This window comes from Bos javanicus, chromosome 15 (assembly GCF_032452875.1).
Source record: "Bos javanicus breed banteng chromosome 15, ARS-OSU_banteng_1.0, whole genome shotgun sequence".
NCBI classification, from domain to species: Eukaryota; Metazoa; Chordata; class Mammalia; order Artiodactyla; family Bovidae; genus Bos; species Bos javanicus.
This window is the reverse complement of record NC_083882.1, coordinates 49,282,267-49,294,887: the sequence shown is the minus strand read 5'-3', so window position 1 is coordinate 49,294,887 and position 12,621 is coordinate 49,282,267. Positions and strand designations below refer to the sequence as shown.

The 12,621-nt window shown below is 36.9% G+C and overlaps 1 protein-coding gene and 1 long non-coding RNA gene across 2 annotated transcripts in view; one reads left to right on the top strand and one right to left on the bottom strand.

Annotated features, from left to right (window-relative positions):
- Window positions 1-6,585: 6,585 nt before the first annotated feature.
- LOC133261317 (olfactory receptor 52J3-like) lies at window positions 6,586-7,525 on the bottom strand. Its single transcript, XM_061439813.1, is given in 1 exon segment — window positions 6,586-7,525. A coding segment is annotated over 1 exon segment (909 nt). The 5' UTR covers window positions 7,495-7,525.
- Window positions 7,526-11,173: 3,648 nt separating this feature from the next.
- The window catches only part of LOC133261316 (uncharacterized), a 60,876-nt gene continuing 59,428 nt past the window's right edge, over window positions 11,174-12,621 (top strand). The window contains exon 1 of the long non-coding RNA XR_009741045.1: window positions 11,174-11,303. This is a non-coding gene — a long non-coding RNA (uncharacterized LOC133261316). The remainder of the gene's footprint in view (window positions 11,304-12,621) is intronic.

Below are 12,621 nucleotides of genomic sequence, written 5' to 3'. Positions count from 1 at the left end.
CCTTCATAAACTTGGACCTATATAAACTATGCTGAGAAATCGCTCATGCCACAAAATCTGTTACATTTGATCTGACAGTTTGCATTTATTTTAAACAATTTTTCATTAGTTTTGAATTGAATGTACACATAGTTATTATTCTCACTGGAATACATTTATTTTGAGTGCAAAAATTATATCTCTTTACGTTTAAGGAGACATTTTTGATAATATTTAAGAAAAAACATCAGGCTTAAGATATAAAGCAGATGATATAAAGGCTGCAAATATAAAGCGTGGAATTAAATATTTCTTTTGATTCTTATCTTTCCAGTTATATCATGCAAACCTTAAAGTTGACTGTTATGAAATTTAAAATTTCATACATAATATGAAGTGTAAAAATATTCACTCAGTTGTGTCCAACTCTTTGCAGCCTCATGAACTGTAGCCCATCAAGCTCCTCTCTCCAAGGAATTCTCCAGGCAAGAATACTGGAGTAGGTAGTCATTTCCTTCTCCAGGGCATCTTCTTGACCCAGGGATCTAAACCAGGTCTCCTTCATTGCAAGCAGATTCTTTACCATCTGAGCCACCAGGGAACTCTCTCTCTCTCTCTCTCTCTCTCTCTCTCTCTCTCTCTATATATATATATATATATATATATATATATATATGTATATGTGTGTATATATCTCTATAAATATATGTTCTAAAATAGTTTAGTATGTGTATATTCAAACATAGCATTTTCTTTGAGATCATGGGCATGTAACTGATAAGTTCAGTCCCAATTACTCTTTGAACATAAGCTGAGGAATATTAGGGAAGTTCATACCCCTTTTTCTGCTAGTTGGGAATGAAGAAGCATCTATTTTGAGGAGTTGCTGGTTAGATGTTTTAGAATCATGACAAGAGCAACCTTAGACACAAGCGAGTCACAGAATGTCAGCTCTGAAATACTTTAAAAAATGTATTGCCTAGTTATCAAAAAATATCAGAACAACATCTTCTTGGTGACAAGGAACTCAGACCAATATTTTTATTGTACTTTGTTTTAAGGTGAGAGAAAAACTTCCCTTAATATTTAAGTAAGTTAAGTAAGATTAGTGGGGGTTTTGTTTGTCTGATTTTTTGTGTTTTTTTTTAACTTATAATTCAAAATTATGTAAAGATACATACTTAAGTATTTTTTTTAGTACCAATAAGTTTTTATTCATATTATACATGTTTCAATGCCATTCTCCCAAATCATCCCACCCTCGCCCTCTCCCACAGAGTCCAAAAGACTATTCTATACATCTATGTCTCTTTTGCTGTTTCGCATACAGGGTTATCGTTACCATCTTTCTAAATTCCATATATATGCGTTAGTATACTGTATTGGTGTTTTTCTTTCTGGCTTACTTCACTCTGCATAATAGGCTCCAGTTTCATCCACCTCATTAGAACTGATTCAAATGAATTCTTTTTAATGGCTGAGTAATACTCCATTGTGTATAAGTACCACAGCTTTCTTATCCATTCATCTGCTGATGGACATCTAGGTTGCTTCCATGTCCTGGCTATCATAAACAGTGCTGCAGTGAACGTTGGGGTACACATATTTCTTTCAGTTCTGGTTTCCTCAGTGTGTATGCCCAGCAGTGGGATTGTTGGGTCATATGGCAGTTCTATTTCCAGTTTTTTAAGGAATCTCTACACTGTTCTCCACAATGGCTGTATTAGTTTGCATTCTCACCAACAGTGTAAGAGGGTTCCCTTTTCTCCACACCCTCTCCAGCATTTATTGCTTGTAGACTTTTGGATCGCAGCCACCCTTACTGGCGTGAAATGGTACCTCATTGTGGTTTTGATTTGCATTTCTCTGATAATGAGTGATGTTGAGCATCTTTTCATGTGTTAGCCATCTGTATGTCTTCTCTGGAGAAATGTCTGTTTAGGTCTTTAGGCCATTTTTTGATTGGGTTGTTTATTTTTCTGGAATTGAGCTGCAGGAGTTGCTTGTATATTTTGAAATTAATTCTCTGTCAGTTGCTTCACTTGCTATTATTTTCTCCCATTCTGAAGGCTGTCTTTTCACCTTGCTTATAATTTCCTTTGATGTGCAGAAGCTTTTAAGGTTAATTAAGCCCCATTTGTTTATTTTTGCTTTTATTTCCAATATTCTTGGAGGTGGGTCATAGAGGATCCTGCTGTGATTTATGTCGGAGAGTGTTTTGCCTATGTTCTCCTCTAGTAGTTTTATAGTTTCTGGTCTTACATTTAGATCTTAATCCATTTTGAGTTTATTTTTGTGTATGGTGTTAGAAAGTGTTCTAGTTTCCTTCTTTTACAAGTGGTTGACCAGTTTTCCCAGCACCACTTATTAAAGAGATTGTCTTTTCTCCATCGTATATTCTTGCCTACTTTGTCAAAGATAAGGTGTCCATAGGTGTGTAGATTTATCTCTGGGCTTTCTATTTTGTTCCATTGATCATACTTAAGTATTTTTTCCCCCATGAGACCTTTCTATTTGAAACCTTTATCACAGTGTTATAGTTAGGACTGATATTACTTAATGTGGTTATAGGTAAGAGATATTTTCAAAGTGTATTTTACTTTCTTAGTGTCTTTAGTCTTTGAAACAACCCTACAACATAGATCAGATCAGATCAGTCGCTCAGTCATGTCAGACTCTTTGTCTGACAGAATCGCAGCACGCCAGGCCTCCCTGTCCATCACCAACTCCCGGGGTTCACTGAGACTCACCTCCATCGAGTCGGTGATGCCATCCAGACATCTCATCCTCTGTCGTCCCCTTCTCCTCCTGCCCCCAATCCCTCCCAGCATCAGAGTCCTTTCCAATGAGTCAACTCTTCGCATGAGGTGGCCAAAGTACTGGAGTTTCAGCTTCAGCATCATTCCTTCCAAAGAAATCCCAGGGCTGATCGCCTTCAGAATGGATTGGTTGGATCTCCTTGCAGTCCAAGGGACTCTCAAGAGTCTTCTCCAACACCACAGTTCAAAAGCATCAATTCTTCGGCACTCAGCTTTCTTCACAGTCCAACTCTCACACCCATACATGACCACAGGAAAAACCATAGCCTTGACTAGACGAACCTTTGTTGGCAAAGTAATGTCTCCACTTCTGAATATGCTATCTAGGTTGGTCATAACTTTCCTTCCAAGGAGTAAGGGTCTTTTAATTTCATGGCTGCAGTCACCATCTGCAGTGATTTTGGAGCCCAGAAAAATAAAGTCTGACACTGTTTCCACTGATACCATGTTTATTTCCATTATCCATATGGAAAACTTGAGCTATATAATTTTAGCAACAACAAAGAATTTGAACCCAAATGTGTTATTCAAAAATCTATATTATTATTCAATGTATTATACTGCCTTCTTTCTCTGTATTTAGATCTTGAGCTTATTTCATGTCTCAATAAGCATGTTAAAGTTTACTGAAGTGTATTATAAGGTCTTCACTTATACCTTTGCATCTAACTACATACACGGACTTCCCTGGTGGCTCAGATAGTAAAGCGTCTGTCTACAGTGCGGGAGACCAGGGTTCAATCCCTGGGATGGGAAGATCCCCTGGAGAAGGAAATGGCAATCCACTCCAGTACTAACACCTGAAAATACATATATGAGGGGTAGGAAGTGCTTCTTCAGAATGCCTACTAAGACCACACCTCATACCTACCTTTCATTTCAGTGTATGGGTTTCTCTAACCATAAGAATAATCTTGGTTTCTAATTTTTAGATATAGCTGCCAGGCTGAGGAGTTGATATCCGCAAAATCAATTTGTTTGCATGGTTCTGCTTTAAGCTGATATCTGACTCGTGATGTGTGGGTATCTCTTTTTCATGTTCTCACTTATTGGGTACAGAAGACAATTCCAGGCTTTTTACTCTGATACTACCTGAAGTCAAGCCACCTTGTTCTATACTGCCATCACTTCTTATTTAGAATAGGAACATCTGGAACTTGTGGCAAAGTATTATGGAAAAATGAATGAGAATTACTTATATAGTGATAACTAAAATTTCTCACTTGAAAAAATTGATGGAATGTCCATGTTAAGTGAAGTGTTATTTTTTCAACCAGCCAAACCTTCTGATTCTCACTCTGGTTTTACTACTGAGATCAGATGCTAGACTGAAGACAGTGCTGCTTCAAGGTCAGGAAAGGAGTTCCAAGGGAGTCCAATGCACTATGCTAACCTGCTGGAATGACAATTCCTAAAGTCAAACCACGGGAAAAAATCAAAGAAGCCTAACATTTTTGTTTTGTTTAGAGTAGGGTGAATGTGAGAGTTGGACTGTGAAGAAAGCTGAGCGCCGAAGAATTGATGCTTTTGAACTGTGGTGTTGGAGAAGACTCTTGAGAGTCCCTTGGACTGCAAGGAGATCCAACCACTCCATTCTGAAGGAGATCGGTCCTGGGTGTTCTTTGGAAGGAATGATGCTGAAGCTGAAACTCCAGTACTTTGGCCAACTCATGCGAAGAGTTGACTCATTGGAAAAGACTCTGATGCTGGGAGGGATTGAGGGCAGGAGGAGAAGGGGACGACAGAGGATGAGATGTCTGGATGGCATCACGGACTCGATGGAGGTGAGTTTGAGTGAACTCCGGGAGTTGGTGATGGACAGGGAGGCCTGGCGTGCTGCAATTCATGGAGTTGCAAAGAGACGGACACAACTGAGCGACTGAACTGAACTGAACTGAACTACAAACCATTGTACTTAGAAAATGAATGCTTAATTAACTAATCTTTGGAAAGTTAAATCAGAAAGCATAAAAATGTGAAAAAAAGAAAGTATTGAAAATGTGAAATTTTTAAAAAGTGATCAAAAGCAAAGATCAAGAAAGCAGAATTATGTTATAATTGATTACAATCCTTCTACCCAATAATTTTATACTAAATTATACAACCTGGATAAATGATCTAAAAATGTACCAAGAAGAAAATGAAAGCATAGGTAGTATATTTCTACTTAAAAATGAATATCATTATCTATTCATAGAGGAATATGTAAATAAAATCAATGCTACTTAAAAAATACATAGTAAGGTTTCTAACTAAATTAACCTGATCTAACTAAAATAGTGTAATTGGTTATAAAGCAAAAAATTCACATACTGTAATGTCAAAAAACACACCATAAAATTTGCCTCTGGAAAAATAGGAGAGATCTATTGGAACAGTGTTAAAGATGATTTAAACTTTAATTTAATAAGCATTACCTTTGAGATTACTGCAGTGTTAAAATTCATTAATTCATGAGTTGTAGGAAGAAAATATATTTATTATATTTTTACCTTAATTTTTTTAAAGTCTGAAGAAGAAAATAATTTGTTAACGATAGAAAATAATGTGACAAGTTGGATGCTGCAAAACCCCATTGTTTGGTCTAAGGAAATCTTATTGTAGAATCAGTTGAAAGTCCTTGGTCATGACGAAGTTGAGTAATCATCGATTGATTGGATAACTTGAATGTTAATCAGGAAGGCACTAGAAATAGATCATGGGTTTAAGATGAGAAGTCTTGGACTTGAGGATGGAGTATTTTACGATGAAGTGTAGACTGAGAGAACAGCCAGTGAAGTGATAAAGACCAGCATGTATCACATAGATAGAAATGCTATGTGTAATTTAACTACAATACCACCCTTATATTATGGGTCTGGGTATAGACAGAAGTTCACTGAAATGACATGGATGGTATTAGTGAGAAAGACTGTTGAAATTTTATGTTTGTTTTGGCTACCAATTCTCTGAATCTTACATAGTTGGCTGACCTGTCCACTTCAGCTACAAATTTAGTAATGATTTTATTTTGAACTGGACAGAGCATATGCGATCAGTAGTCCTGGCCACGTGCAGTATGAGTCAGTCATCCTCTGGTGATCACCTCTCTCCTTCCTTAGCTCATAGGTTGCCAAAGCCCATGAACTTGGCTTTTTTTAAGGGCGCAAGAGAATGCAAGCTCCATAAGAACAGACGTTCATTTTATTTTGGTTCATTTATCATCCTTAATGATAAGAATCATGGAATCAGTGGACATGAACTTGGGAAAACTCTGGGAGATAGTGAGGGACAAGGAGGCCTGGCATGATGCAGTCTATAGGGTCACAAAGAGTCGGACACAACTTGGCGACTGAACAACAATGATAAGAATGATTCAATACATACAATAAACATAAAATGAATGTAAATTAAGAGAATAAAAAATATGAATGAGTGAGTGAATGGACACAGGCTACTGGGTCAAAGTCCCAGTACCACATTTCTCTAATTAAAGAGCTAAAAACACACCATTTATACATTCTTTGCCTAGAAAAGAAGTAGTTTCATGCTATCAAGAACAAAGTACAATGACATACAAATAGAGACCACAACAGCTTCCTTTCAAGTTAGCCTATTAACCTTTGAACTGAAGCTCCAATAAAGTTTCCACAAGTCCTAGAACCCATTAGTCAGCAGTTAGGAATAAATCAACTTGTGTTGCAATCTGGCAGCAATAGATCAGGACCAGGAGATATTTGTTAAAGCAAGAATACGCATATCTTCCTTGAGAGATCAAAATCCTTAATAAAACAATATGGTAAGTGTCTTATTTTTTAATAAAGGCACGGAGCACAGGCTCCCATATCTGTTTGGTCTTTATACCATAAATGATGGGGTTGAGTGAGGGTGGGATAATCAAATAGAGGTTGGCAACAAGAATATGAATATAGCGAGGTATTTTGTGTCCAAATCGGTGGGTAAGGAAGGAGAAGACTGAAGGGATACAGAAAATACAGATGACCCCAATATGGGACCCACATGTGCTTAGGGCTTTTAGTCATGCATCTTGGGATGGGAGACAGAAGACAGCCCTGAGAATATAAACATAGGAGATGCCAATAAGGACTAGGTTTAGGAAAAAGAAGGAAACAACAAAAAGTCCATAGATATCATTAATTCGGATATTTCCACAGGACAGTTTTGCAATTCCCATGTGTTCACAGTAGGAATGAGGTATTATATAAGCCTGGCAAAATGGTAGGTGATAGACGAGATAGATCATGGGAAGTATAAGCAGAACTGGACGAATTACAATGCACATGCTGATGGTCGTGTAGTGGAGTGGAGCACAGATCGCCACATAGCGGTCAAAGGCCATCGCCAGCAAGACTTCAGCTTCCATGCCAGTAAAAGCATGGATCAGGAACATCTGGGCCACACAAACTCCAAAACTAATCTCGTGAGCATCAAACCAGAAGATACCCAGCATACGGGGTACTGAGGTTGTTGAAAGGGCCAAATCAATTGTTGAAAGGATGGCCAGGAAGTAGAACATGGGCTCCTGGAGGGTCTTCTCTGTCTTGATGACCAGCAGAATTGTGACATTTCCCAGTAAAGCCACAAGGTAAATAGAGCAGAAAGGCAGGGAGATCCAGCCATGGACCTCTTCCAGACCTGGGATTCCAATGAGGAAAAATGTGGTTGGGTGAAAAATGCTACTATTGTGATAAAACATCCCTCCAAGTCACAGAGTAGAAGAAGTTGTCACTCCTAGAGGGAGGAAGAAAAAAAGAAATTTCAGTAAGAACTGGTTATGAAAATGATTAGCTTAGTGTTTCAATACATTGTGAAATAAAAACTTTTGCTTTGGAGGATCTATTAATTCTTTTTCATATTCTAAATCAAGTCATACTCATTTGAATGGTCCAGTCTCAAAATAGGTAATCCTTATAAACACTTAATCCTGTTTTTTTTTTTTTTTTTTTTTTATCATCTAAGGTTTATCATCAAGCCCTGGGCAGAATAGAAAACATAAATCATAGCATGAAGTATGGAATAATTTAATATTCTCTATATCTTTTTTGAAATCCCATACTGAAAAGGGACACATGAAAAGCCAAGGATACACATATGAGAATGCAGACATAACCCAAAAAGAGAGAGGCAGATGAGAAAGTAGTCATAGGCATGAATGCACACAACACTTCCATAATTAGAAAAGGCAGAATTTCTCTAAAGATTTATTTATCATTTTGACATACAGAAAATTCCAAGATCAAACAGTTTTCTGTAAAATGACAGAAGCAAAATATCAGAGATATATATTATTATAAGAAAAAAAAAAATACAGACATTCTGAGATACCTGGCCAAGAGCAGACTCAGGTGGATACATACCTCTGTACTTGAAAGATCCCTGAAAGAAAGATAATAATAAAAAGATAATAAACTTCTGTAGATTTTCATTGATGTCTCTATTTTCTCAGTCATTTCATTTAATAGTGTTCATTTTCGATTGTTATGAATATATTGGTTTCTAGTTGTATGTGACAAATTCTGCATTCACTGTTCACTCTACATCAGCTCCTCTGAGAAAACCTGATAATTTTATCACTGCTTCAGAACTGGCATGTACTCTATTCACTCCTTCTGCCTGGCTAAAACATTGGAAGTGTGGGTAGAGTACAGCCTAAAAGGCTTCAGGTCGTTATGGATCTGTGGAAGGTATTTTTGAGCATCACAAAAAGTCTGTAACAACAAAATCTAATAGAAGAGAGAATTGCTTTTCATCATTGTCTAAAGGAAATAGGAGCACTTTTGCAATGCCTTAAAAATGATTAAGAAGCAATCAGGAGAAACCCTGTAAACTCAAATAATGAAGCTAAGACACTTTCTCTGGGTTCCCAACTTGAGGCAGAGTTCTTTAAGTTCAAGATAAAGTAGCATAGACCCTGTTTTTAACCTTAGTATAACTCCATATTTCCATGGGAAATATACCAGGTTGAATGAATAAAATAAATGTTGTATACATTCTGAAGTTGGTGTGTGTGTTTGTGAGAGAAAGAAAAAAAGATGGAGAGATAGAGAACAGCTGTATTTTGCAATGCTCCTTTATGTGTGTGTGTGTGTGTGTGTGTGTGTGTGTGTGTGCTTTAAACGGAAACTTCCAGTAATTGCCAGTGGCCCCTGTCAGGGTACAGGTGAAGAGCAAAACTTCTAGATATTGTGATGCCTACTTAGGGTTTATCTCTATAAATAAATGCTCAATAACATGCCACTGTTCACCTCAGACTTTCATCCTGCTTCATAAATGCATTTCATTCGATCCCTATAACCTATTCCAGATGCAGAAATTTTACTTTATCAACCAACTAAATAACCAGTCTTGTAAGTTGATCTTTTAAATATTTTTAAAGATACCCAATCTCTATTTAAAAGTTGCAAGATTTCCCACCTGAAATGGATTACTGCATCAAGCATATCATATCAAAGTAGTAGTTCTCAACCACGTTGGATGGGTCATGCCTCTTTCCTTTGAGTTCAGTACACACTTAAATAAAAAAGAAAATTCATGCGTGATGCTTCATTTTTCCTTAGAAAGAGAGACACATGATAAATATCAAACAGTAAAACTTTATGTATGTTTTTTCATACAGTCTAGAGAGAGAAGTTTTATATTAAGGATGTAGCTGCTTATAGGTTTGGGAAAAAAATGAGTTAATTCAGCTTTCTCTTATAAATAGGGCTCTGAGATTAACTCCTCTGAGATTGCTGATAAAACCCTCAGACTATGATTTAGAAAAAGAGAAACCCAAGAGAAAGTAACATGGTTAGGGATTTATAGAAAGTTATGAATGTGGGACAAAACACAGATATTATCATTTGTATATGCCATAGAAAGAAGTATTCTCTCTAGGGAATATACATGTTCCTCTAGGGAAGATTCTGTTGTCGAATTCTATGGGTTGCTGTTTTCTAGACAAAATGGCACCTAATTCATATTCTAAGTTCAAGCATAATATGCTAGCATTGAAGACTCCATTTTCAGCCTTAGCTCTCCCTGTCTCCCTTCACTGACCAGGTATCTTAGTTCATTGAATGCTTAGTTTTAGGGGTCTTTGGACCCACTATCCTCTGTCCATGATTGTTCCCCTTTTACAGTTGTTCATATATATGTCACAGAGGCCATAGAGACAAATGGTCAAAATAGCCAACCCTGGGATTGATCTGACTCAGTTCAAACACTGGACTCCCATGTATGGCTATATCACCATGAGTGATTTACTAATTATCTCTATGTCTCAGTTTCCTCAACTGGAAAATTAGGGATGATAATTGGATCAAGAGCATAAGGCATTTTAAAGATAAATTAAGTACTAGATATCAGGCACTTGGTATAATTCCTGGCATATGCTCACAGCACCACCTTTGTAAACACTGGACCTATGTAAACTATACTGAGAAATCTCTTATGCCACCAGTCTGTAACATTTGGTGAAAGTTCTAATTTATTGTAACATTTATCCATTAGTGCTGAGTCAAATGTACACATAGTTCTTATTCTGATGGAATGTATTTGAATGCAAAAATTGAATCTCTTTAGATTTAAGCAGATATCTTAGATAATACTTAAAAAAGAGCATGATCAGGTTTAAGATATAAAGAATAGACTATGAAGAATTTTTTTTAAGTTAAATGTGTCTTTTAACTCTTGTCTTTCAGTTATATCATACAAATCTTAAAGTTAAATCTCTGGAAATATAAAACTTCATACATGATATGAAGTGCAAACATATATGTGTATCTGCATGTGCATACTTAAGTATATATATATATGTCTACATATATATATATATATTCTAAGTCACTTTCATATACATAACTTAACTTATACGCAGGGTACATCATGTGAAATGCTGGGCTGGAAGAAGCACAAGCTGGAATCAAGATAGCCGGGAGAAATATCAATAACCTCAGATATGCAGATGACACCACCTGTATGGCAGAAAGAGGAACTAAAAAGCCTCTTGATGAAGGTGAAAGAGGAGAGTGAAAAAGTTGGCTTAAAACTCAGCATTCAGAAAACTAAGATCATGGCATCTGGTCCCATCACTTCATGGGAAATAGATGGGAAAACAGTGGAAACAGTGTCAGACTTTATTTTGGGGGGCTCCAAAATCACTGCAGATGGTGATTGCAGCCATGAAATTAAAAGACGCTTACTCCTTGGAAGAAAAGTTATGACCAACATAAATACATATTCAAAAGCAGAGACATTACTTTGCCAACAAACGTCCGTCTAGTCAAGGCTATGGACCTCTTCCAGATCTGGGATTCCAATGAGGAAAAATGTGATTGGATGAAAAGTGCTCCCATTGTGATATATCATCGTGTCACTTGTCGAAGAAAGTGAATCTGGTTCTCTGGCTCCTGTCGACAGAAAAAGTGAAAGAGAGGGGGAGAGAGAGAGATCAGAGGGAGAATGATCTGTTTCATCAATTCCTAGCTCTGTGTGTCAGCACAGAGTTTATGTCATGTTTACTAGGTAAGTAGGCCTGTTACTGAATCACATGTATGGAGTCGTTCCCCCTAGCATTTAATATACCAGGTCAGAGTCATATTCAGTTTTTATTCTGCCTGCTGATTGAGCTCTAATTCCAAATGTGAAGGCTTACAGCAAGCTCAGTGCAGAGTGCCAATAATTAGACCATGCCATTCACTTTGAAAGAGAATTGGATGTGATTCTATTTGGGGAAATCCACTCTGGTAAGTGACTCTATAAAAATCAAGACTACACAAGAGAACAAGTTAATGCATTACAGAGGCATTCAAAAATGCCTTCAAGGGGTCCATAATGAAAATAAATTATAGATATAGGTGTATAGGAGCTTGTACAATTCAAGCCTGAATTCTTCTGATTCCCCATTATTCACATAGAGACGTACATGGGAAAATTCTGACCCAAGCCCAGTAGCCTCTCACAGACACCAAATCAGATCATAAAAGACACAGCTACATGTTCTCAGACAAATTACTGACTCCTTGAGATGCCTGGCCAGGAGCAGAGGCAACCATTGTTCATGAGTTACAGACTGTACAGAGTATCAGTTGGAGAAGGGGAGTGTTTTCTAGTGTCATTTACACTCTTCTCTGTCCATAGCTTATCAGGTACTCTCAGAACAGCTGTTAATTTTACTTGAGTTAATTTTACCATTGCTGTTGAGCCAACACTTGCTTGGTTACTCCTCCTACCAGTTCAATACACTGGAACTAGATAGAAAAATCTGAAAGCCTAAAAAGATCATTTTGGTACTAGAGGAGGTATTTTTGGTAGCTCTCTGGGATATCTGAGTCTCAATAGAGAAGAATCTACCTCAGCAGTGAACTAAAGGTGTGGAGAAAGATACTAGAGAAATGCTTTCAAAATACAGCAGAATGTTGAACATCTTGTCATGTGTTTGTTGGCTATCTGTACATCTGCCTTAGAGAAATGTCTATTTAGGACTTCTGCCCAATTTTTATTTGGGTTTTTTGTTTTAATATTGAGCTACAAGAATTGTTTACATATTTTGGAGATTAATCCTATGTCAGTTGCTTCATTTACAAATATTTTATCCCATTCTTCACGCTGTCTTTTTGCTTTGTTTATGGTTTCCTTTGCTGTGCAAAAGCTTTTCAGTTTAATTAGGTACCATTTGTTTATTTTTGTTTTTATTGTTATAACTCTAGAAGATAGGTCAAAAAAGATCTTGCTGTGATTTATCACAAAGAGTGTTCTGACTGTTTTCCTCTAAGAGTTTTTTAGTGCCCAGCCTTACATTTAAGTATTGAATCCATTTTGACTTTATTTTTGTATATGGTTT